Source organism: Strigops habroptila, chromosome 9, assembly GCF_004027225.2.
Source record: "Strigops habroptila isolate Jane chromosome 9, bStrHab1.2.pri, whole genome shotgun sequence".
NCBI classification, from domain to species: domain Eukaryota; kingdom Metazoa; phylum Chordata; class Aves; order Psittaciformes; family Psittacidae; genus Strigops; species Strigops habroptila.
This window is the reverse complement of record NC_044285.2, coordinates 25,500,870-25,527,658: the sequence shown is the minus strand read 5'-3', so window position 1 is coordinate 25,527,658 and position 26,789 is coordinate 25,500,870. Positions and strand designations below refer to the sequence as shown.

The following is a 26,789-nucleotide window of genomic DNA, read 5'->3' as shown; positions in this document are numbered from 1 at the left end:
TACATGAACATCATGACCTGTGCCTGTTAACTTGATTTGAAGATGGGTCTTAAAATGTTTACAAACAGGCAGACATGTTAAGTTTTTGCCAGTATCCAGCACTGGGGGTGGATGGTTGGGATTGGAAAGTCTCCCCTGCATAGAGAGCAGATTGTACAGTTGTGTGCAATTCTCTTCTGCATGATGCCTGGACACAGCAGCCCAGGGGCCTTCTGCTAGGGCTTAGCATAGACTGCATGTAAAGGTATGCGAAAAGGTCATCTTCATCTCACATCTATTTTTAAAGCAACTTGTTAGTGTCAAATATTGGCCCTGATGGTATATCCCTGCTTGGAGATCAGTAGACTCTTCAGAGCAACCTAGCCATCATAGATATAAGATTTCAGAGGTATCTAATGAAGCTGGGTGTCTAGGAGGGCTGCAGTTGGTTGGGTTGGGCATCACAAGATGAAACAGAGCAGAGATGTATACAAAATAGTACAAATAAGTTACACCAGGCAGTCACATTTACCCTTCCTTATTACGTGATAATTCAACGCAGCAAATGAAAACTGATTAAGAAAGTATTTTTACCCTGTAATTAAACTGTAGGTTTCATTGGTATTGGGCAATATTAGGGTCAAGTCTTGGAACCAATCAAATCAAGACAAGAAAAAGTCTCCACATAAAAACAAGGATGGAAAACATCAGCGTCAGTTTGCAATTTATTTTTCTGATATTTGGCAGAAATCTAAATGTCCATGTAATCCTTTGAAGTTCTAAGAAGTGTTAGAATACGGTATATTGGCATATATCCCAGCATTTTCCAGCTCGGGGCTGTTCTATAAATAACAAAAACCTTTACAAGCCATGTTGCAAAAGGTTCTGAAGCCATTATCAATGTTATATATCCTCATGTTTCAGAGCATACTGCAACCTCTAAGTGACATAGGTCAGAAGGGAACTTCTGGGAGCACGCTGTTTCAGAACTACTCCTATAGGAGATTTTATGCACCTCTCAGAATTGTCTGACATTGGAGCAGAACTTAGATCAGCCAGGTTTAATCCAAGAGGGTCTGATCTGTACTCAGAGACAGATACATTCCTTTTGTGTGCTGGCATATACGTCTTTGTAGTCAGCCTGCAAGCTTCTGCAGTTCTTACAGAGTATACAAACAAAGCTGTGCTTCCTTTGTACATGTGGTTTGGCTATGAGTTTAAATCTCAGTATGCGACTGTGTAAGTCTATGGATGCACAGCTCTTCTAGTAATTTGTGTGTGAGAAAGAACAAGATTGTTAACATTTTAAGATTTGTTTGTGAATCTTACCATTTCCAGTATTACTTTTTTTGTATTGCTCTCAGTTTAAAGGCCAACCTTTCAAGTCTGTAATTTCCTCCCTGGTTCTGAATCTTGAGAGAAAAAAGATGTAATCTCTTCCTGCTTTGATGCTGTTACAGAGCTGCTTCTTCAGGGAGCAGCAGCTATCTTAAAGCTTTTCCCTTTGAAAATCTAACCCTGTGCTATGCAGCATTCTGGATTTTAAAAAGGCCCCATAGCAGACTGCTTGCCATGTTGGAGTCAGAGCTTTGTGAAATTTTCTCCTCTTTTCCGCTCTGCCTGTGCATATGCTTGGGTGGGACTAAACAAGGTTACTTTGGGGAAGTGCTTGTCCTGGTTATTAGGAGCTGGGCTAAAAGAAGTAGTATTTTTCTACCAGGGCAAAACCAACACAGTAGCACAGGAAACCTGGAAAGTGCATAAGTGGCCAAGGAGCAGACTCCAATTACTTGATTTACACCTATGTAATTACACGAACTGCAGTACAGTTACTGCAGATTCATACCAAGAAAAGAATCAGGCCAAGCACACACGGATTGAAGTCAGAAAGCCATTGCATAAAGAAGTTTGCAGGAGACCATTTGTGCCTTGTCTGTGTCTTTGAAACAGAGAGACAGAAGGAAAGTGCTTCAGGCCATCCTCTGGCTTCAAAACATGGGCATACGCTAAATGGAGCGTCAGAAGTTGATAAATGTGGAAGGTGCTTTTGAGGATGAGCTCTGATGTGTGTTCTTGCCATCAATGGAACACGACTGTGAAGCATCTACACGGTATTAAAGCTCCAGCATGCTCCTTTGTCATTTCCTTGCCTATGGTTTAAAACTATATATTGAAGAGAATAAGTTGACTCTTTTGTATCAGATGGAAGCCTCCTACTAGCAGGCCTCCTTTTCTTGGTAGACTTTTCACAGGTTATAAATCTTGGCTGCAGATGCTTTCAGATAACCCTATTCTTGTTTTTAATTTTACTGTTTTATTTTAAATTCATGTTTTCACTATGTCTGGCATTGCTGAAAGATGTCCAGTGTCAGTATGGAAAACAAAACACATCTTTGACAACTGAGTAGGTGCAAAATGGACACCAAATGGGGAAACTTCTACTCAATGCCCAAACAATCCACTTCAGTCTTAATTAAAGAGTCAGGATGAGAAGGCTGATCACTCTCCAAACAAATTCATAAGCTTGAAAAGCAGCTATTCTCTTTGATTTTGACAGTTACTACCCTGTGTACTACAGTTCTCAGAAGCAAGTTACAAATTATCGCTCCCGAGATATTTACCTTGACGTAGGCAACAATTTTAAGGGAGATAGTTGCAAGGTAGAGTGAGTTCATTGCAAAATCCATCAGATTCCACCAGTCATGTACGTACTCATTGAATCCACCATCCCACATCTCCTTGATTTCTCCCCAGATAAAACCTGTGGAAAGAAAAAGAGTTCATTGACATGACAAGGTATTATTTGCCATTAAAGCACTGTGTATACCTGATGAAATAAAAGACAATTCTAAATTAACAGCTTGGAAAAAATGTCTCATCCCTCCTGTCTTCTACAAAGTACAATACTGCTGATTATGAAGCATTTTACAACTCTGTGGGGAATGTAGTCTAGAGAGAGATGAAACAGACATAGGTTTCCTATCTAGGGCTCCAGACATACACACAAGGAGACTGCTTGAAATGTATGTTAATTACAACTAGTATGAGTTGGCTCAGATCAAATTTGTTCTACATGAATAAACTATTTAAGCCACTGTATTTTATATAGTTTCTAACAGATTGTCTGCCCTCCCAGAAACTATCAGTAATTCATTGCTCAGTTGGACAGCACTGATTTTTCCTGACTTTCTCTGCAGCACATGCAACACTAGTACCAGCTTCTGTGTGCCAGTACATTTCCTCCCTGACCTAGAAATATCACACCAAAGAAGGAAGAAGTGAATTCATTCTCTGTGCTCAGTCACTGTATTGATGCTTCTTGCTGCATAAAGAGCCCACTGGGACCACTTGTGAAAAAAGGTAGGACTCAGCATGAAGAAAGGCACTGCAGCCTGGCACTGCATCTCGTGGCACTGACTCACCTCATGTCGGACATGCCTATGGGTTCTGTGAGGTGAATATTTGTTCCTGAGGATATGAGGTGTATCTATGAGGTTCTCATCTTATCAACTCTGAAATGCCTTCTGGTAATCATTTTTGGCACTTGCTAACCTTCACTACACCTCCTTGGAGCTGGTGGGGTGAGGGCCAGCTTCTGAAGTTCATTACCTGACTGCTAGTCTCACAATTCTAATTTTAAGTAACTTACATGTCCTTTAGTGTAGAACTGTTTAAGTGTTTTTGAGAGCCTAAGTGCCATTAAAAAGCAAAAGGCAGGTAGGCTCCTTCATCATCTATATGCTTCTGAGAATGTCTATAGAGCCCCCAGGTATTTTAAATTACTCAGTTTACAACATTTTCCTTGAATGAAGACCTGAAACATGTGAAAAGAAAAAGAAACCAACAAAATACATCTCAGGTGCATTACCACTATCGTTACCCAACTTCCTACCCATACAGGCTACTGCAGTGGTCACTGAAATGCTACTTGCAACTCAAGTTTTAGGACCTGAAAGCTCAATCTGAAGAGCAGATAATGTTGAAATGAACTGCTGCAAACATCTAAATATCTGTCTTGCCTCTTCAGCTGCCAGCCAGCAGGTCAATGGTCAGGCAATGTCAAGGCCAATGAGGTGATTACAGCTGCCTCCAAATCTTTGCATGCACACAAAAACAAAAAATAAATCATCAAGAGGAGCCTGTTGAAGAACTCATACACTGTATTTATAGAGAGTTATCACTGCTGGTTACTATAGTTACAGCAATGCCGTGTGTGCCTGCTCTCTCTCTCCTTTTATTGTGGAAAATATTTCTTAAATCATAACCTTTAAGCTGGTGAAACTGTTCTAATTTCTCAATAAACTGTCCCACAATATCCCTACTTACCCAAAACAAAGGAACTCAAAAGGAAGAGCAGATAGCTGTAAGAGGTGATTCTGAAAGGGTTTTTTAATGGATTATCCTTCTGCAAATCAATTTGGTTGAAATATTTACCATTTCCCTCAATTTTAACCACAAAGTTAAGGATAAAGTGAAGAGATCACCTAAGCTCAATAAAGATGTTTATCCTTCTCAGCTTATGCTGAAGTTTCTACCAACACATGTATTCAATGCCATAAAGGAGTTTAATAAGATAGTGAGGCTTGAGTTACCATTTGTAACTTGTGGTAGAACTGTGCAAGAAGCAAAGTGCCCTGGGTCACCACCAGAAGGGATTTGTGGACATATTTGCAACTCAATTTCTTTTCTCGTTTTCCACCAGCATCAGTGTGGCTTTCCAGGCCACTGACCCCCACTAGACAGTCTCAATTCACTGTTACCTGATCTCTGGGGTTTTGCAATGAACTGACCAGGGCTGTATTGGTAGAGGCTGGAGGAGAGCTATAAGGGTATGGAAACCACTTCCAGTGAGCAGGCCTTCTGGTAACACCCCAGCTCATAGTGGTGCTGCATGTTAATGGCACAGCAAAGGAGATGTGAGCTTAATTAGGGGAGAGATCATGCTTCTAATGGAGTTCTCAGGTTTTTGCTTGCTGTTGTGTTGAAGCTCAGTTTGAGAGGGTAAATACTTCTTTCTCATAAAAAATACATCCAGCTTTGCTTCTCTGCTCTTCTCCCTTGGGGCCTCTGTCTGCTTTCTCCTGTCCCTCACCTGTACGTCCTGCCCTCAGGAACACAGACACCCTTTCTTCTTAGCCGTGGTTGCCCAAGCCAGACTGCAGTAAGAGCCTCATGTTTAACCTTCTTATAATAAATACTGTCTCCTTCTAGTGCTTATATTAGAGCAGTAGATACCGATTTGGTCAGTGTTTAGTAGCACACAGGCATATGGCAGAGTGAGATTTATCTTCCCTTTTCTGCCTCCCTTAGACTGTTTGGGAGTCTAGGAGGCCAGAAATCAACAGGTCTGGTACCTGTGCACTGGCTCCGGGCACAGATCAGTGAGAGGGTGAAGGCAGAGACAGGCTCTGGGCGCTGCCTTCTGCCGTGTATCAGCCAGCAGAACTAAGTCAGCATGAGAAGTGACACTATTTGTTACTAGGATGACCCAGAAGCTAATTCCTAACCCGTTCCTCACACAGAGCATGGGGGAAGCAGGGAGAGAGCTGTGTCTGCTGCGGTTTACTCAGGGTCATGTCTGATGGCATGTCAGATGGCAATATGAACAGCAGAAGAGCCCTAGGCCAACAGGATCTGTTGTTCCAGAAGGAGCCCAGCTGTTTTATGCAGTTACTGAAGCTGGCTGCCAAATCTCTTTACATGCTGCTGATGCTGAGATCAGGAATGAGTCTCCACACAGTTGCCATGGGTGCGAGTCAGGAGACTGTGGCTCAGGCACGTTTGTGTTTCTGATTTACCTAGAACCCAGGGCAGGATCATCCATTCCACGATGGTAGGAGGTGGTCCCTGCATGTGAAGGTCAGTCCTGACAATGTGCTGTGACGCCAGTAGGAGCATGAAGAGGAAGGTTAGGTAAGAGCCGGTGTGGCAAATAAACTTTATAAATGGCTTTTTAATGAACAGTCCCAGCCTGCTCTTCGGTGCAATCAGATATGCCACGGATAGCACAGGAAATAGCAGTCCAATGGTGACACAGGTCAAGAGTTTTACTGCCCAGTGTTTCCGCCTCCATCCTGGAAAGCCATCATACCAGAGTGTTGCTAGTAGCTGCTGGCAGTTTGGCTGAGCAACAAACTGAGGAGAGAGAAAAACAAAGAAAGATTATTACTGACTGGTACTTTATGTGCACTCCCCCTCATGTATGTGTTAGAGCCCACACAGACCCTCATATTGAGTTTAGGGCTGGCTATGGAGTGGAAAAGCATATTCTGAAGACAGAGGGAAGAAAGGAGGGAGATTTCACTCTTATTTTTCGGCACAAGATTGAAGATTTCTTCTACAAGTGTTTTTTCTATTTGAAGGATCCTTATGTAGATCAGTCGCTCACCACACAAGAAACCTTGTGCAAAAGTGATACAACGAAAATTACTACAAGCTTTTTCTCTTCCCGTGTGTTTCTCTTCCAGCACATTTCCTTTCAGAATGTTTCAGGTCTCGACTGCCTCAAACAAATCAGTGTCAGCATCTTTAGAAAGTGACTAAAAGATGAGGCAAGAGGGAAAAGGTGTAAAGCTCTGAGTGCGTGAGAGAGGGAGAGAGAATGTCTCCAGAAGTGTGTGGGGTGCTGCACGTGGTTTTGTGCAAGGAGGCCAGCATATGTGTGTGTGGGCTGGGTTGGGCATGAGACAGCATGCAGTAATGTGAGGTTCAGCCAGGTGACATCTGCTGGGAAGCAGGACAGCACATTTGTAAATGTGCCTTGCTATTAAAGAGGAGAGCAGTTGTAAAATGGAAGAGATTAAGCAGAGGCAACCAGAAATCTTTGATCACAGTACCAAAAGTGACACTTGAAAGTTTACTTTCACTCTGTAAAAAAAAGCATCCTGATGGTGATTTATTGCATCTCAATGACTCTGCACCAGACATGCTCAGGTTGCAACTACTTCAGACTGCTCTAATACCTAACAGCCTCCGGAAATTCAAACTCTGGTGTATGCCAGAAGACTTTATGTTCCTGATTATACCTGGACAGCCCCATGGTTTTCAAAACGTTTCCCATAGCTCATTAGAGATGTCTGCAAGACCAAGACAGCTTTGTTTTCTTTACGCATTTGATTGCTAATCCATCTTAATGAAGTTACACTTTTGAGCTACTAAATTCAGATTTCTCACTGAGCAATCTCAACTGTTGTTTAAGGATGCTTGTTACACTTACTTTCCTGTAATGAAACCAGAAAAACTGTCTTAGCATGGATACAGTTACTGATAAATATACTCCTGTAGCAATATAACTACATTTATGATCGGATACAGCTATATCAGAAAGAACCACACTTCCAGTAGACACAATAGTTCTAGCAGCATTTACCTTCTCTAAGAGTCTAAACCAAGGTCAAGTGAAGGGAAAAACTAGTTGCTCAGTCTCATAAAGTCATTCATTTCTGTAGGTATTTTTAGATTTTGTGAATACATTTTATACTCTACATCAGGCTGTTTATATCAGAATCAGACCATTTTGGAATGGGCAGTTCAAATAGATAGGCTGACCAAAGTTAGTATTGAAAATAAGATCTCCAAAAAGAGTATCTGGCGTTTATGAAGCTGGATGTTTATCTGTTATTACTATACTAAACATGACTGCTGCATCCAACATACAAGTGACACCGTGCTCCAGAGGGCATCAGGAGACAACATCAGAAACACACGTGATTTGGAATCAACCTACGCATGCGTGCAGCAGAAACTGGACAACAGCTGATCTGGTGATGAACTCCAGAAAAAGCCAAGACCTGCAGCCTGCAACGACCAGAAAATGTTATTGTAAAATTCCAAGTCTGGAGACCTGAAATGAGGAAACTGGTGAAAGAAACTATTCTACAGAAACTGAAAAAAACCCATCAAGCATCGATTGTCCTTTTGTTGGTTGGGGTTTAATCTGTGGTTTCAGAAGGGTCAGCGTGTGTTGTCTAAAAGCCCAAAGAAACTGAAGGTTACACTGCTATATATTCTCTTTTAAGATCACAAGCAGAAGCTGTGACTGGATGTGTTCTGCAGTAATTTACATGGTAATAGATGCTGCTGTTTCTCTGCGATGAGGTACAACTTTTTTTTTTTTAAGGGGGAAAATGTGTAAACACATTTTCTCTTCATCACATATGAGAGAAAGCTCTAAGGGGAGAATAAAACTGTTTTTCCCCTGAGTCAAAGTCAGAGTCATTTGAGAAATCAAATGACTGTAAGTTCCCCTGGTTGCTGTGCAACTTGCAAGCATCTTAAAAGCGCCTCTTCTCTGCCTAATAGCTCATTTCTAAAATCCGCGTTCTGTGTTGTATCTGATGTTAGTTCTTCAAATGGAGAGAAATTCACACATCATGAAAGAACAGCTTTAAAGACCAGCTTGGCAAAAGGGAATGGAAACCATTAAATGGAACCCATTAAATTTTCCAATCAAGCCCATCCCAACCTCACTGAAAAAGGCCTAAGGGAAATTTAAGCATACCACAGAAAGAAGCTCTCCCTAATGTCACAAACCATCAAATGCTGTCTTTATTAAAGGTAAGGCTAAGCACTTACTAATGTGGGCTTTTACTAACATATTACTCCAACATATTAATCATGGATTTAATAGTGCACAGATAAATGAATGCACGTAACATATAAACCCATGAAAAAGCTCAGCTTTAGCCCTTTCAGGTGTGAAGCAGCCTGAAACTGTAATAGTATCACAGAACTTTTGTTGTCATTCCATAATTTCTAATTTCTTCATAAAGTTAAGGAAACAATCTCATTTCTGCTTTGTAAATAGACAGAACTAAGATCTGGAAAAGCAAGTTGACTTCTCCAGCACTACTTATGCCAAGGCCTTTCCTGAGTACTTTTCAAGTTCAATTTCAGCTTAAGTACAGTCCCAAATACGTTTTCTCACTTTTTTTGCAAAGCTTTTCCTTTGCCATAGGTAGAAATAGTGCATGTGTATATCACAGTCTTGTATCATTTCACATGAACATACCACATGTGACAGGATTTGGTATCAGTTAGTGTTTCTGCACAGTGAAAAGGAGACATCGTGATGATTTTAAAACCTGTATATTGTCCCAGTTTTGTAGATGGTCCAGAATGAGAGGCAGATGTACTGTGGCAGAAGCTCTCTGTTTGTGTAAGAACACGAGTATACAACTTGCAAACAGTGTATTTCTCCAATACATAATAAGGATGGTGTCAAGCATTTCTTCCAAGGACTGCTGTGTTATCAGAGCCTCCAGTCTCTATTACAAGTGGCAGCACAAGACATCATCCCACAGACATGATGGAGAATGTTCTGACAGCTGCATTAATGAAAAGAAATGCTTCCAAAAGGTGGCATTTATACTCAGTTCAGCTAATGTATGAACTAAACATTCAACGCTACAAACCCTGGGGTAGTGCTGGCATAACATTGTCAGGATTTTCCCTACCTGTAGACAAAGCCTGTAGATGCATTTCTGGGGGAGTTGATCCAAAGGGCAAACTCCTCCTTTATCTGTTGAGCAGAACCTGTCCCTATCTGAAGCTACAATTCATTTAATGACTAGTAACTCAAAGTACTTTCTTGTGAGGACAACGCCACTGTGTCACCGTGGGCAAGATGTTCAGTCTCCTGGCTTCTGAAAATGGGAACAAGTATCTCTGCCTTTCCAAGAAGTGAGATCAGCAACTTCAGTCATGGTTGGGAAGCACTTTGAGGGTAGAGGCTACTGCAATACAAAGTCTTTTATGTTCCCTCTTTCTTCCTTCAGTCTTGCCAGAGTCTTTGTGTAACACTTGGCTTGCAGCTGGATTGTGCTATTAGAGAATTTCATTTTCAATGCTCATCATACTCATTGTCACCTGATCTTCTACCAAGGGGGAAATTTTCAAGGGAAAAAAGCAGCTGCTGGATGGAGTGTCTTTTTCTTCCTATCTAATCTTTACTGATCTTTTTATGTCACCTAAATTCTACTTCTTGGGAATTAAATGCTTTCTGCATGCTGTGCCATTAATATAAATATCAAACACAGAAATTATGTTCCACCCCCCCCCCCCCCCCATCTGTGGGGAAATCCCTTATCTCTCACAGCCATAAGTAATTTAGGATCAGACACAGATGGGCTGAGATGTGAATGCCTCAGGGAGCAACTGAAATAGCTCCCTGATAGACATCACAGGGGCTGAGCACAGTATTTCTCTGCATTTATTCTGATTATCATGAAGACTGCCAACAGGCTCTTCTCTTTGGAGTTTGTTGGAGCTCTTTTCTGTACTCTTGCTGCGGATGGTGATAGCGAATGCTCTTCATAGATGAATAAGCACTAATTTGTAACTGCAGAGCCTTGTGTTAATAAGCAGGACCAAGTTCTTCTATCAGTCAGCTACATCAGCTCCCAATGAGGTTACCACTGAGAGGCAAATGTGGCATGGGAGCCATGAAATTAACTTTAGTTCCCCTGTCTGACACTCATTTCAATAGGTTAGATCTCACCCGCAGCACTGAATCCCACAGCACCTAAAACATGACAGCTGAATACCTGCAAGGTTATGTGTTTGGGGGTATATTATATGCTGCTGCCTTCTACAACGAAAGCTATTTTGGCCTTGCAAAGGCAGATTTTCACATGAACTGAGCTACATTTTGCAGTCTGTGTGACAATCGGGTAACTGCAGTGTCTGATGTAGTAGCATAAGTATATATTCTAGCTACATCCATAAAGAATGTGATTTCTGTGAATCCAAGTCTATCATGAAAAGGAGAAATGCCATTGCTGGCGAGCACAGCATGGCTATGCAGGGCTTGAAGTAGCAGGTCTATGTTCCCATCCATCCCAGGTTTGAGCAGGGGAGGCCTACCCAGGCACAAAAGTATCTGCCCCACACACACCAGTACAACTGCAGATGACTGGGGAGAACACAGCCTTTTTTACTTGATTTTTCAGAATCAACTGACTAGGATTTCTTTCCTCCTATGAAGATATAGGAAGCTCCTCACTGTCAGTCCTATCACAGGCTTGGGTTTATCTATCAATGCCAAATCTTAATGTATTAACCCACAAAGCTTAATACACAGTGTCCAATAGCCCAAACATGCTGTAACACTTGGCACAACCTTAACAGGCACATGGATCACACCATGCAGTGAAGTGATCCGACTTTAGGAACATGAAATGGCATGCAAAGAAACGAACTTTTAGAATCCATCTTCTTCTTGTGCTCCCAAGTCCTTCAGATGCTCCTGCTAAGAACCAAGTAGCACAACATACTTCCAGTGCAAGAGACATGCCACTCTGCCTCCATTTCCTGTCTTCTGAGGAGGAATGTGGTTGTTATTTCAGTTTGATGGCTCTTAAAGGAAATTCCAGTGGGCAATACTCAAAGAGCTACATTTCTAAATTAGCCCAAGACAGAAGAGAGAAAGTATCTGTGGCCTAATTTGATGTCTGCTGCAGAGAGCCAGTAAGCCCTATGAGACCAGCTATTCTACATAAGAAATACCAGCCTCCTCAAGTTTGCAGTGTTGCAAACAGTGAGATGAATAAGAAAATCCTCTTTTGTAGCACATTTCTTTTTAAAGTTCAACCCTGTTAATGACTGCAAAGTTATTTGCATTCTGCTGCTGAAGTGGGAGCTGCAGAGGGTAAACACCTAATGGATGTTCATCCCGCTAATTACTTTTGCAAAAGGAAAAGAAGGAAGGAAGGAGACAAAGAAGTTGGAGGGGAGGTGGTGGAAGTTGGGGAAAAGGAACTATAACCCAACATCCTCATCAGGCACTTCCAAGAGATCATAGTTTTTTTCTCAGGAAAATACAGGATGAATATCCTATCAAAAACACAGCTGCTACTCAGATGTCTGTTACAACTCATGATGCAAATCCAAATGGCAGTCATTCCTGCCATTAAGAAGATCACTAGTTAAGCTGCAAGAGTCCTTCAAGAAAACCAGGTGCTACCCAAATTACTCAATCCTTTCGCTGGTGAATAAAACAGACTCCAGACCCTCCACAGATGAACATATGGCCTCAAATTATACAGAATTTTGTCTAATCTGTTCTCAAAATATTTTAAGTGATGATGACACATGAATCTTAACTGAAGGCCTTCTATCCATAACACATCTCTTGATGGTAGCAGATATGAACTCATCTTAAGCAGTAGCAATTGGAAATTCACCAGTGATGTGAATGCTGCAAAGGGAAGACCGAATAACCTCTAAAAGCCTGAATAACCTCTAAAAACATAAAGAGTTTTCATAAGATCATGTTGGATTGGCTTAAATATTTAAATAAAAGAAGTCCCACATATTCTAGGACAAAGGCACCTAGGCAAATCCTGGGTATCTACCCATGGAAGAAGCAATTAGCAAAGTATTTAAGCTTGAAATTAAACTCATCTCTACTCAGAGTGCTTAAACATGTGTGTAGCTATAGGTTTGTATTTATGCCTTGTGTAGCAGGATTTAAGAGCAGGTATAAATTCTTCACTGAATAAAGGCAAGCTGCCGAACAGAGGCCATACCCTGTTAGGAAACTCCCCACCAGAACACAGCTCAACTGGGTCAGACCCTGGGCAAGAGTCCAGATATAAGCAAACCTTGCCAGCGTTTATTTTAGCAGACAGCAGATTACAGCTGACAAACAAATCCATGCAGGATGTATTTCAGCAAACACTCCAGGATACAGTTCTGTTACGAAGATTAAGCAGGAATAGACTGGCTTCCAAAGGCAAAGTGCTGCAGTACAAGCAAGTGTTGGATATGAGCGATATACCTAAGAGACAGTCAGCTAATTCACAACACACTACCTAGTTTCCAAGAGCTGAACAGGGGATATCAGATACATCCTACAGAAGCACTGAAAAACCAGGCTAAAAGCTGTTGAGAGACAAACCTTACAGTTTCCTAAGTCCTTCTGTAGGCAGCACTTCAACAGTTACGGATCTTGCAAATGAATAAGAGGAGCTCTCACTGGCTTTAGCTGGAGAACGTATTGACTTAAGTAAAAGGCTGGCTTTATTCTCCTTAGTGAATGTCTAACATTTACATTAAATAAGTGCTAAGTAAAGCAAACATGAGAATTTAAAAAGTCATTCACAAGCATTTTTAAATGCATACCTACTTTATTCTGTTAGTGTTAATAAAAAGTCCTAAAAATGTTTTTCGTTTGCTTCCTTTCTGACCTGAGCAATATCTGTGTTGAAACTATTCAATTGTGTTTTGTCTTTCTACCTTACGTTCTCCTGAATGAGGAAATTTCGTCCAATATCCAGGGAAGAACAGACCAGCATACTATAAACATTTCTTTCATTCCTGGGAATCTCTAAAGGCTACCTCTGGTCTGAGCAGTATCACTGTTGTACAGTGAGGAGGACACATGCTTTACTGAAGGATGTTTACTCAGCAGCCAGCGGGGGTTTGTAGAGAAAGAATAAGAACACAAAACCTGCAGTCACAGCTTCTAAATGCCATGCTGCACAAGATCTCAGTTCGGGGAGTTATGATTAACCCATCTATCCATCTCACTTTTCTTGGAGTGAAGAACTATGTGTTCTCAATCATGAGACACCTAAATGGCTTGTCTGGATGATGATGAATCTGATGTATACATAAGAGGTGTAAGGGGAGTGGAATCTCAGTTCTTTATAGAAAGAATTTCCTAACACTCTTCACTAAGCCACAGAAATAAAGCTGAAATTCACAGAAATCAGACAAATAACAAAGACCACTTCTATATCCAAAAGGCAGAATCCATAGCAGTATTTTTTCCATAGAGTTTATTATTTCAGGGTATCGTTCAAAGTGAAGTATGAAATGACATGATGTACTCTTCACTACTGACATAAAGCTGACTCTGAAAGACACTCTAAACCTTCAGACATAAAACGACTGCACACTTGGCTTATACAATATACAAAGCATCACTTCTCCTTTCCACTTTCTGTTGTGTATAGAAAGCAAATCAATCATGTCCTGTACTTCAACTCTGGCTTCCCAGGCCTCTTCCCTTGCTCGCAAGAAGACTGATGAGATACACGAAGTTAAGGGAACTGATGAACCCACTAAATCATTCTTGAATGTTCTTTAAACAGTGTCAATCCCTTTAGCTTTCAACATATTTCCTGTCTTTGTCGAAGAGATCATTTAAATCAGAGGCATGAGACACCAAAAATGACTTAAGAGAATGATCTAGGCATTTACTGCCTGCTACACATTACACTAACAGCAGCAGAGCCCTTGTCCTTGACTGACATACTGATCTTATGCTGTTTTTTCATATTTGTTCATGGCAAGATTAGTCAGAGATGATTTTGCTGTCAAAAGATAGTCTTCTGCACTTCTGTTCTGTGACAGCTGCAATATGTGGCTAACCTTCATCAAGTTAGAACGTTTTGGTGTTACAGGAATAATATACCAAATAATACTGTTTCCTCAAATAAACATACAAGTCCACTTTGTCAAACTGATGAACCATCAGTTCTCTGAATATTTCTTCTTATTCTTCTTCAAAGTTTGGAGACAATGCACGAACCCATAAAGCAGGGGCCCCAAGACATGCACCGCTCACCCTGCTGCCCCACCAGCCATTGGCAGGAAGGCCTGTTTTAAGGGTGCAAATGCAGATATGTCTCCTCACCTGCCACCCAAGGTCCTGCTGCTGAGACTGTTGGTAACAGCTCAGATGGTACCACATACATGGAAGATTTTGTAATGTGGTCATCTGCCTGTTGGGATTGAGTTTGAGGAAAACCAGCTTCATTCAGCATAGGCCACTGATCATGCATCAGAAGGTAACTTTGCTGCCTGTAATACTGAATGAAGGAATGCTGTTGGAAAATGAAAGATGACATTTGGACATTCAGTGCTTTTGAAATCCCTAAACTTAGATTCTCGTTTGTGGTGAAGGACACATTTGGACATAGTGTAACCACACCATCCTCACCATCTACTACCCTAAGGGATACGGATGTTCCAGGTCATTAGAAAGGAAAAAAGGTTCCATAAGGAGCAGCTTTGCTTCTCTCATCTCATCTAATAAAGATCTTTTCCTGACATGGTATGACTTCATTCTAGAAACCTGAAAGTAAAAGCCTGTTTATTAACCTCCTGAGTTGTGCAGGCTCGCAAAACAGCTATTTATTGTGCCTTTAAAGAGCACAATACGAATATTCAGCCCTGTATCATTATACCTCCAGGCAGTGTGGCATAAAACTAGACAAAACCATAGGAGAATAACTTAGCATTGCCTGCAAGCAAACAAAGATCTGTGGCTTTCCATCCGGATACCTGAATGGCTTTCAGAACAGGTAAACAAGGTGCAGTGGACGAGCTTTGATTTTCACAGGCCTCACACTTCATTTTTCATTCATTTCTGATATTTTTAAAAGCTCTTTTTATACACTAACTGAAGTGCCCTTAGAAATTTGCCAGGTTTATGCATACTCCCTGGAGAATGATGCTGTGCTTCTAACTGCAGCCACACAGATGACGAGAGTCAAGACAGAGCTGAAAAAGATGTGGCATGGCAGGAATGATTATTCATTTGCTCTAGTACTGTATCTCAGGAGGTACTTGTCTATGTAAATGTCTTGGAAAAAAAGAACTAGAACTTTTGAAGGTTCATCCTGAAAACAGAAAAGAGCACTGTTTTTAAATGAGAAAAGCTAACAATTATACTTCTCTCCTTTCCTGTCACTGATTAGAGTATAGTGAGTAAGAGGGACTACAGTTAAGATTTCTGTGAGGGAATTTCATGCACTTCTTTGATCTAAGGATCTATATTGCTAAGCAATATAGCCATAGGTAAAATAGTTTATTTCTGAGTGCTTTGCATGGTGTGTTTCTTACAGACATATAAACTAAACCTGCACGGCCATTTGCAACTACCAGTACCAGAAAAATGCAAAGCACTAAAACCCCTCTACTGTGATGTTTCACCTCATCTTGAAGATGTGAATGCCCTGCAATGGTATACCGTACATACAACTGTGCTTTACATGACTGGCAAGATCCTGAGAGATGACTTTTCCCCATTTTTTCTTAGAAATACAAACAAATTAACAAATGCAGAGCTAATGTGGTGCCAGAAAAGCAAACTGAAGACTGATCCTCAACAGCGGAGCTGTGCCTTTTTGTATTAAGTTTTCAGCACCTTTCTCCTTCCAAAATTAGCCATGAATAAAAGAATTTGATAAGTGATAATACGAAGAGAAATGCCACATGCTGCAGAGCATTTCTGAAAAGCCTACTTGTCCCTTAGACTGTGAATTGCTGTGATCCCATTAAAACAACTTCTTCCAAAAGTGGATTGAGAAAATTGATGTGTCCATGCTGGATCTAACTCATCCCATTTCCCAGTGTACTAGAGCTGTCCTCAGTTTTCTCTAGTATTTTGTGACTGCCATCTAAGAGTAATCACAACTATCAAGTTCTTCCTACCTTCTAAAGAAATTATCGGGTCCTTTTGTAATTTGGAGCTGAGAACACAATCATTCTACACTTAAGATGAGATGGCAAGGGAGCTTGTGAACACTGCACAGCATGGTTTTAACATTTACTACCATAAAATACACTACAAAGCTACCTTAGGGCACATTTTAATCTTTCCTGTATAATTGAAATTTTTCCTTCTCTGTAAACAGTAATTTACCTTCTAGGATATATGGGCTTATTAGAAACAAACATGAAAAGCAAGAAATCTTTTCTCCATTGTTTAGGCCCTCCTCCAAAGGAAAATTACTTCTTCCTTATGAGCGACACATTTGCCACTTTGTAAAATACTTAACGCATGTAATGTCTGGGAGAAATCAAACCTTGTACCTCCCAGGCTTTTTTATTGAAAAAAGGAAAAGAATGGGAGATTTTTCTACCCCTGTAAAGACTAAACCCAGATCTGCATCATGAGGCAGAAATGCACTGGTGGGATTTACCTGGGGACACAGACTGAGGTGGAGCCTTTGAGGAGCTGGTATTCCTCTGGAAGTAGGACTGAAGTGGTTCCCCTTGCTAATCCAGCCCTCGTCTAGGTTGCTCACTGTGAAAATTGAGGCACTCAGGCCGGATCAAAAGATGAAGTCATTGTGTATCATGAGTATGTTTACTGGATTCAGTGCAGAGAACAGGGATTTGAGTTTGTGGTGGGGCTGACTGCTAACTGTCCACTAAAACTTACTATACAAGATCATGTTTTTCTCCAAAAGATGCAGCTAATTCAGCAGTGGAATTTCAGAATGCCACAGCAAGGTGTCTAATCTCCAACAGGATTTAGGCACTTAACCACCTTATACTCTGTTTAAAAACTTATTGTCTACCTACTTGCATATTTAAGCAGCCTAACTAGCTTTAAAAAGCTTTCCTCCAAAGCTTTCCTCCAGTTTGGAGCAATAACCCATAGATACCTAGCTTTTCCCATAAGGATTTTTTTCAGTTCTGTATAGTCACTGCTGGAGATCATCAACCTGCACTAGAAATGTAAATGCTGTTACTTTTCTGTACCTGGATCAAACCAGCACCTACTCTTCAGTACAGAAGTGCAATGGGGGCAAAAACAAACACGCAGAGCGGTTCATCTGAAATGCCTGGGAGAGAAGAACACTGAGTAATGTGTCTGGTGAAGAGTACTCTTGAATTCCCAGATCACTTGAGCTGATACAAAGAAATAATAACTTTAAGACATATTCCCTTCCCAAAACACACAGTAGAGCCCCTCCATCCAAAGGCAACGATCTCTTTACCAATTCCCTCATAACAACTTCCATAGAAAAATGTTGAAGTCGAACATCTCTGCCTGATTACTCTGAAATGGAATAATTTCACATTGGGGGGGAAATTTTGATGTTTATTTCTCTCAAAAAGAAAAAAGCTGCAGGAAATTTGTCTATCTATTAGTCTAAAATCAATGGGAGATTATGCATTCTTTATGCTGAATATAAAGAACTAACAACTGAGGTAGCAATTTACAGCCCCAGAAAATAACTTAAGGCCCACTTTGGATTTTCATCTTAGGCTACTAAAGATTTGACTTGTGACTTTGTCAACTTTAAGACATGAAAATCTTCTCCATCCAATCCAATCCCATTTAATGTTAAGTCATAAAAAGCTTCAGTGGAACAAGGTGATCTACTTTTAAAAATCCTGCTGTTTCTCTCTGCAGAACTGTCTTTCACGAAACCAAACTTGTTTCTATTTTTCTCCCAGTCCCCATAAAAATTCTCTCAGTCTGATACTCTTCAATCATGATTAAAAGGCCTTTCTTAATGCCTCCCTGACAAATGTTCCTACTTCTGTTCCAGAAGCTGGCAATGACATTTGCACCTTGCTTGGTGTTTTGTACTGGACTAAATATCATGGTAAGAAAAGAACTGCAATATTTTGTTGCATACAACACCATCCTGCAGGCTGTACCAGGTATGTGGGAATAACTAGGTAGGATAATGGGGTTCAGTAGTTTCCCAAACTCATTCTGTCCCAGCCCACCAGTATTCCACCTGGAAACAGCACTGACTTTAGCTGGCAACACAGAGCAGATTTGCTACCACTTCTATGCTGGAACTGTGATGAATATGTCACAAAACATGGAATTTGTCCATATGCTTGGAATTCAGTCAACTATGCCTGAAAAAAAAAAGGGATTAAAACTGTCAAGCAAGCAAAGATTAAAAATTTGTTACTTCAAATGAAAGAGCTTCAGGGCTGTTGAGCACTACATTTCAAATAGTGAACTGCTTCAGACTTGCAGTTTCTTAATGTGAACACAAGGTAAGGGTAGCCACAGATTTATGCTTGGATGTCAACAGTGACCCTGAACTGTGACATCGAAATCAGCAGTGATCTACACACAGCAGAGCCACTGGTGTCCTGGCTGCTGAAGGATGTATGTGCATGCAGCATCTGTGGTTATCAGGCCAGTAAATAAAACAGAAGTAGAGTTTCTGGCCCTTCTTAGATTCAAGGAACATTTGATCTGATTTACTGTATTACCCTTTTCCAGACTAATTCTTCACTACTTGTGTGTGCCCCTAAAGCACTTATGGTGTCACCTAACTCAGCTAGAGTGAAAAACACAACCTGACATGAATCCAAGTGAGCCTTGCTGACACGGCACTGGAGCAGCCCAGTAAGAGCAGTAAGTGACCACTGTAAGATCTCAAAAAGCTTGAGGTTTCATCTCCAGCTTGTTGCAACAAGGGGCTGGTACTCAGGAGGCATAACAGGCCAAAGAAGAGAGGAAAATCTGCATCCTTCCCTTCTTGACTATTGTACCTGGGATGACACAAGCAGGGAGGTGGAATGTATCATATCAGGCTGTCCTCAACTGGGTCAATGCATAAAACAAAGCATCAAATGTGGGGAAGAGAGTGAAAAGAGGAATGTGGCAGGCTTTTCTGCCACTCCTGTCACCCTCTGGACAGCAAAGAAAGCAACAGACACAGCAATTCAGCTCCTTAACCAAGCAAGCTAAATTCCTCCTTCAGATAACCTGGAACATCACTGCCAACAAATACATATCATCTGCTGAACTCTACTAAATGTCCACCTTTGGAAAGAGAAAGAAAATCCAGAGCCAACTAATGAAACTGTTGCAGGCATTCTCCTTGGGTTCGTGGCCTTTATTGAATCAGGTTATAAATCTCTGGATTTGCAGGGCTTCTGAAAGGCTCCCTGCCCTTTAGCTGAAGAATGTCTTTCCTTTCTGGTACTACGGGCAGGGGTTTAAATTTCTGGGAATTGCTTCTCAGTTCCTAAAACAGAGAGGAATCAAAGAGCAAGAATCAACCTGAGGTGTTTCAGGTGTGAAAAAGTATTTGTATGTTGTGATCCACCTCCTAGCATCACACGAGCATTCTGAACTAACAAAATTGCTGGCAACATGGAGACCTGGGACAGTGAGGGTGCTCTTGATCCTCCCTGCTCTCTTCTGCTGCTGTTGTTTCTCTGGCCCTTATAAGTTAGTGTTGAATGGGTGCTAGGAAGTGTTTGGTGGCTGGAGGAAGTGAATTGTATATTGTATTGTTTCCTGTAGTCAAGACCTTCACGAGCCAAGCAAACCCTTCTAGGTTTTGGTTCCTCTGTAAAAGCAGCTACTGGGAAAACCTTTCGGAGCAAACAAACCTGGAAATCTTTGAAGGCTGTTCTTTGCAGGGGGATGGGTCACAGTGAAATGGGATTCAAGTATCTGAAACAGAAAGCGTTGGTGCTGCAGAAGCCCTAACCTACTGCAGCAAGTCCTCAGTCCTGTCGCCCTCAACTGTCACCAGATTCATGCTGTCACCAGGGTGCACTGAACCTCCTGGTTTGCAACTAACCCATCTGCACAGGGTTCTCCACTCAATCCAAACTCATCCTGCTGGCAACCCTGAACGAACCCATGGAGACTAGAGAAATGAATCATTTTACCCAACACATGAAGCCTTCACACATCTTTGCATTTAGATGACTCTTACCTCTTTCTGGTGATACTTTATTGCTACCTTTAGCTTTGCCAAATCATGACATTTTTGGGGATCCAGCTCTTCGCTTTGATCATCTCTGTGATTGAGAATGATCTCCAATTCTCTGGAACTCCGTGCTTGATCCAAAAGGTCCTTAGCAAAACGCTTGCACTGCTGTGAAAGCTCTTCATATTCAGCCTTGAATTCATTTTCCACCTTGCTGAGCTCCTTCAGCTCCCAGCCCAGTCGGAAAGCCGTCAAGATGGGGTCCTCACTTGATAAGGCAATCAACGAAGGGCTGGCTAAGGCTTTGTAGATGTTCAGCCTTGACCTGGAATGCCTCAGGCTGTCCACCTCTGAACTGGAGACACATTCCACACAGTTGCATCTGATCTGGTGCGGGCGTGGAATTGTTACCCGTCTTTGGACAAGCAGTTTGATGATTTCATAGTTGTTGGTGTGAGCCGCCAGCATTATTGGGGTGATATCTGGAGTGAATTCTGAAAACTGGGTGTCCATCATCAAAGTTGGAACCTATATAAAGGGATAAACCACAGTCATACTTCACGTGGAACAGCAGAAATCAGATGTCCCTCCTTCATACTTTTGAAGTGATGTTTTTGTAACACCCTCTGTTCTTTAAATCCTGTTGTATCCATGCACACTCACACCTCTGCTATTCTGGCAAAACCACCTTCCCCCAAATCATGCCTGTCTGCCTCCCGAGCAGGAACCCGTGACGATTCAGTTCCCAGCCTAGTGTAAAAGCCAGTCACATCCCCATCTGAATGTTTTCTCTCTGTTCTGAAACGGGTATTGGTTCATATACCAAAAGGTGGAATTTTGCATGGAAAAAAGAAGGCAAAAGACCCAGATAATTACACAAAAAGAAAGGAAAGTCAAAAAAAACAGTGAGCACTGAATAGACTTCAATAACTATAATTATTTGCATTATGTATCTGCATTGGCATGCCAAGAACCTGCTTGTAGATGGCATTGCACAAACCAAACCAAACCAAACCAAACCAAACACCGGCCTGCAGTTGAGCAAAGCTCTTCCTCACCTTTTCCCCACTGTTTGTATTGGAACATACTTTTCAGTGGCAGGATACATTACATAACTGCCCTCAGAATAGATTTGGTGGGGTTTTTTTTTTTAACGGGTTTGAAAAAATCTAAATGTAAAATTAATGAGCCATAGTCCACTACAAATAAGACACTCCAGGGTGTGCATTATTCAGCTACTGTTGCACTTCTCAAAAGATGAGCTTAATGCATACCCTGTTGTGACTTATTACTATATGCAGAGTGCAAAATTAGACCAAAATGCTCTTACATCCCAAGCACGCAGTGTGTTTCCATTTGAAGCACAGGCAGCACTCTTTGTTGTGTGTTAATCATTACTCAAGCATACTGTACTCTGTGTGCCCACCGCTCCTGCCCTGGCAGTTGGCATCCTGCTGCTCAAGGGGTGATTGCTGGTTTTGGTGAACAGTAGGCCCATTTCCCCTTGCAAATGTCAGAGGTGTTTCAGAGAAACTGTTGTCAAAGAGTCCTAATGACAGGAAACATGAGTCAGTCTGTGAAAATCCAAAAGTAAAGCGGTGATAAAGTAGCAGGAAGTAACCTGTTAGAAATCCTGTAGGATGTACCTAAGACTGGTTATGAGACAGTGAAGCTCTAACCTCTGAATCTGAGTTCCCTGGGAGTTAAGTGCCTCTACAGCATTAAAGAGCTAAAGACTCCTGGGCTGTAGATGATTGATAAACCTCTCCATAACCCAGATGTGACAGCAGGCTGTTGACAATACACAGCGCTCTCCCAAAGGTCAGCCCCATGCTGAGGTACAGGGTTATTTACTGTACCTGGGCTCATTGGGTGGTATTTTTGGGAATCCTACAGGTTTGCTACACTAGATGTGGCACATGAGGAGTTAAATCTCTGGCAGCCAACAGACACACAGGTGTAAAGAGGATTTGCTAAGGCGGCTGGTCCCTACAGAGGCTGCCAGGAGGGAGCCTATAAATACGGCTCATGGGGAAGAAAAGAGAATGGTGGTGAGGATCTGCTGTGGGTCATGGAGGGCTTGGTGTCTCTTAGCAAGGTGGGGTAAATGTATTTCAAGTAACAAACAGCTGAAAGCAGCTCTCTTTGTGAGGTTTTGACTTTCTTTTGCTTTGTTCAGCTTGTTTAGGTACTCTGTTAAATGTCAAGAGGAAGGTGCAGGTTTTTCTTATTTTCCACTCTCTCTTGGAAGCAATTTTTTTTAAGCCCTGATGCTTGAATAGCTGCATTTATCTTGCTTCCCCTCCTTTTCCAGTCAGTCACTGGCTGCTGTATTCAGATCCTCTGCCTCAAAGGAACAATGTCTTCCCCCTCTATCACTCCTATTACTGTCAAGTTTCATCTTGTTTTTCTATATGAAAGTTACTGTACCCAGGGCTGTGAAAAGGATTTTCAGCTTTACCCAGATGAGGTGTTTGTGTTGCTCAGAATATCAAATGGGCATTTGCAAATAGGTAGTAATGTTGCAGGTGGGGAATAGCGTTAATCTTGTCTGCTCCTCTGTGCTCCTAAGGCTTCCTAATTCTGTATCTAGGGCTCTCAAAATGGTTGTCCCAAGGTCTAGAATCAAATTGGGAGTATTTATCAAGTGATGTTAAATCCCTTATTCTGGCTCATATCACAAGCCCCAAACGGGAGCACTGCTTTGTTTGGGCTCAGGCTGCTGTGTGGAAGGCATGTTTTCCTGGGCAGTGTGCATACCTTTAATTAAGGGATAAGAAGGGAAATGGTGGTGCAGAGACATAGAGGCTCCCTGGGGCCTGGGAGCAGACCACTGGAAGGCCTCAAATCACAGGAGCTGAAGCTTATTTCTGATTATAGCTGAGCAGCAAAACAAACCACCAAAACACAGAACAGGAACAGTGTGAATGATAGCTGCTGTGGCCTCTCTTCCATGCCTGGCTGCTCCGAAGACCATGCACTGGTTAAAAAATTCATGTCTTGTGGTCAATATTTTTGTTGTCACCTTGCACAGTGCTTTAGTAACCTGCAGCTTAACAAACTGTCTTGTTTTAAAGATGGGGCTATGCAAAGCTAGCCTTGCTCTGAAGGCTGTACTCTGTGTATTATCACTGGAGGGGCAGCAGAGATGACGACAATGCGTTGTAATTGCTGATATTCCTTCTGCACTACCCTAACAGGCTGAGTTCATGTTTAAATCAGCTTCTTCTATGTCTTGGGTTAACTTACAGTGATGGAAGCAGATGAGGAATAAATTATTCTACCCCAGGGCTCTGCTAAGCTCTACCAAGGTTATTTTCATTAAGTGACCTGAATAACATTCTTTTCCATTAACCTCATCACCTGACACAAGCTGTTAAGCTGAGTCCTTCAGAACCTTATTGCCACTACTTGCATGGGAGCATGTGCCTTGTCTATATTTCATCTTGGTAATGTTCACTTAAGAAATTAACTACCATTAACAAGTGACTGAATGCTTGCTACCATCTTTCTAGACTTAATCCTCATAAAGGTAGGCTGCTTACCACTGCTGCTGCTCTGAATGGTACTGCAGTGAGTGAAAAATCCCCTGTAGTTAAAAGGCGGGGGGGGAAGAAACAAGCTTAATGAATTTGAGAAGCAAATGGAGGATTAGCTCACATAAAAGCACTGTGTGGTATAGCTAAGCTCTCCTCTGAATGAAAAAACAAGTTTTCCAGTAAATACTGCACTGCTGGAAAGAAGCTCTGGATAGGAAGAGTAAGAATCTCTGCTTATGTTAGTAACTAGTACAGTGTAAGAGGAGCAGGAATACACAGCAAAAAACCCCACCCCAAACCTAGTACTGAAGACCCAATGGCCTTATTGTAGGTCTTTTAGGAGTTTTACTTTGGACTTAATCTAGTCTGCTGTCTGAGGGCCCCTGGAGCATGTGCTCTAGTTTAGCGTTGCGTAAAAGCAATGCAGCTCCAGTGCTCTGAGACTGCGCAGCGTTGTGAACTGAACCACAGTAAATGGGGAGGTTAAGGAGATACAGCTCAGAAATATGCTCCTCAACCAAGCTAGAAGACTAATATGAATGTATCTTCTACCTGCTTCTAACAGACCATGGAAGCTAATATCCAGGTTTAAACACCAGAAGATTTAAAAGCAAGCTATAGTCTTTCTACACCATGTCATCTATCTATGCATATAAGAAGGATGACTAGGTGAGAATAAGCTGTTCTCAGGAAAGGAACTTGCCAGTTAAGTGCAAAATCTTGAACTCCAAGGAGAGTCTGGCTCTGTCTAATGGCTATTTGGGGATGGTTTCCTGTTTCTATCTCTGCTTATGCTTTTCTGCCCTTCTATACAGATAGTCCTGATTATGGCCTGGTACCCCTACTAGGCTCCCTTCATACTCAGGTCTCTCAGCGTTCACCTTTACTCATGCTCACAGCTGCAGTCTCCCCAGGGAACAACTCACCAGTGCTTCAGACCTGATCTGGAAAGAGAGTACCTAGAAAGCAAAGCAAAGACGAACTAAAAGATCCTTTACTTTCTGAAGTTTTGTTAATCTCTAATTATAGGTTTCTTGTGTCAGAGCTGGTTTAAATACGTGTCCTGTCTGGCATTGAGAGTGCTTCCAGTTTTGCTTGACAATAACAATGCTTTTACCCATCACAGGTGGAAGTGCCCCATTTTCAAGCCTTCTCCATTCCATAAACTAGCACCTCACCTGGACCAGTGTAATAAATTGTAAGTATAACCATAACAAACAGTACATATATTAATCTGCATTATTTTCAGCTTGCATAACTTTTTGATACAACTATATGTTATAAAGTATTTTAATTGCCAAAACAATGCTTTACTAAACAAAAACAACTCATGCAACCTCACTGGGAAACTTCAAATTTAACATTTATAGAAATGGAAGCCTGGGTAACTTACTGAGCAAGGATTTCCTCTTTCTAGTTTGGTTTTCTATGGGGGGAAGCGTGTATGTCATCCACAAGCATGTAACAGGCACAGCCAATTTCTGTCGTTCTAAAAGATTTTTGTGCTAAGTGGTCAGAAGGAGCTTTACCAGTGACTGTGATTTTGCTCAGCATCCTGTGGTACTTTAGCTGCAGCTCTATAAATAGAGCATGAGAGATGGAGTCAGTGTTGCTAGACCATGGGTCAGCCGTGTTACCAGCAAAAGGGTCTTGAAAAACATCAGTATTGTGATTAGCATGACTAGTTGAATGCTGCTCCTTGCCTAAACCCATACACAAGTTCTTTCATTGACAGAACCCCAGGGGGATTTGTTTCCTCATGTGGGACTTCAGAAAAATGTTATATGCTGCTATGAATTTAAGCATTCATTTTAATTGATGCTGTGGTGCAGGTTTCAATAACAGAGTATCTTAATCAGAGATGCCTTGAGAGACTATCTTCTATCAGAGTAATGACAGTATCTATATTAATAGGGAGGTTTTTTTTCTCTAAAGAGCTATTAATTGACTGAAATGATGTAATTTGGTTAATGAAATATGATAAACACCACAAACGGATAACAAAGTCATGGACTTTAAGGGCTTTTGTACTGGTTATGAACAAGTTTGTAACTCTGGCATAAAGCATAGGTGGTTATAGAAGTACTTTTGGGCAAGCTCTGCCGTTGTTATTGAAGTATTCCAGTGGTTTCAATACAGCTGTCCCAGAATATCCAGCTAAAGAAAAAGCTCCTTCTGGTCTAAACTCTGCTCATTGACCTACATGCCTGTAAAGCCAAATAAAGTCTCTGCCCCCCAGACTGATACTGCAAAATGGGGAACATTAGTACCTTCTAGTGCCTTGCAGCAAGCAAAACTCTGATACAAGTTTACCAGATGGCACACAGTAACACTGAAATAGGTATCTATCTTTGATTAAAAACCAGCATGATGTGATGCATTCCTGCTGAAATAATGTGAAAAATTAGGTTTGTGATATCTGTATAATCAAACTTTTTTCCTCTGCAACCAATAAACAAAAGCAAAATACAGATATATCTGCTCTAGATTCTTCAAGTTTTAATTTAGCTTCTTATCCATGTGTTTGAAAATGGAGGTAGACCCAAGGGATTAGTTTTCAGAGCTGAAATGAAACCTAGTGCATCTGACAGTGGCAGAACTGCATCAGAGCTTGTGCTCAGCCATGTGTTTAGGAAATGCAGCACAGCCAGAAAGATTGTCAAAAGATGTCATCATTTGTGGTTGATGCTATATAATAACTTCTTTTTTGTTGGGGATTAAAAAAGAGGAATCCAGAGAGAAGCCTTCAGAAGGAAAGGATTTTGTAAATATGCATTTAAATGGCCTGTGGCAACTTGTTCCAGACAGAGCACTTTCCCCTCTAAGCCAC

General features: G+C 41.4%; 1 protein-coding gene across 2 annotated transcripts in view; it reads right to left on the bottom strand.

The window, feature by feature from the left end:
- TRPC5 (transient receptor potential cation channel subfamily C member 5) overlaps positions 1 to 26,789 on the bottom strand; it is a 97,139-nt gene that overhangs the window by 31,444 nt on the left and 38,906 nt on the right. For both annotated transcript variants that reach the window (XM_030498209.1, XM_030498210.1), the window contains exons 3-5: positions 20,427 to 20,948; positions 5,778 to 6,114; positions 2,601 to 2,740 (exon numbers count right to left, since the gene is read on the bottom strand). In XM_030498209.1, coding sequence (XP_030354069.1) covers positions 2,601 to 2,740; positions 5,778 to 6,114; positions 20,427 to 20,948 — 999 coding nt within the window. The remainder of the gene's footprint in view (positions 1 to 2,600; positions 2,741 to 5,777; positions 6,115 to 20,426; positions 20,949 to 26,789) is intronic.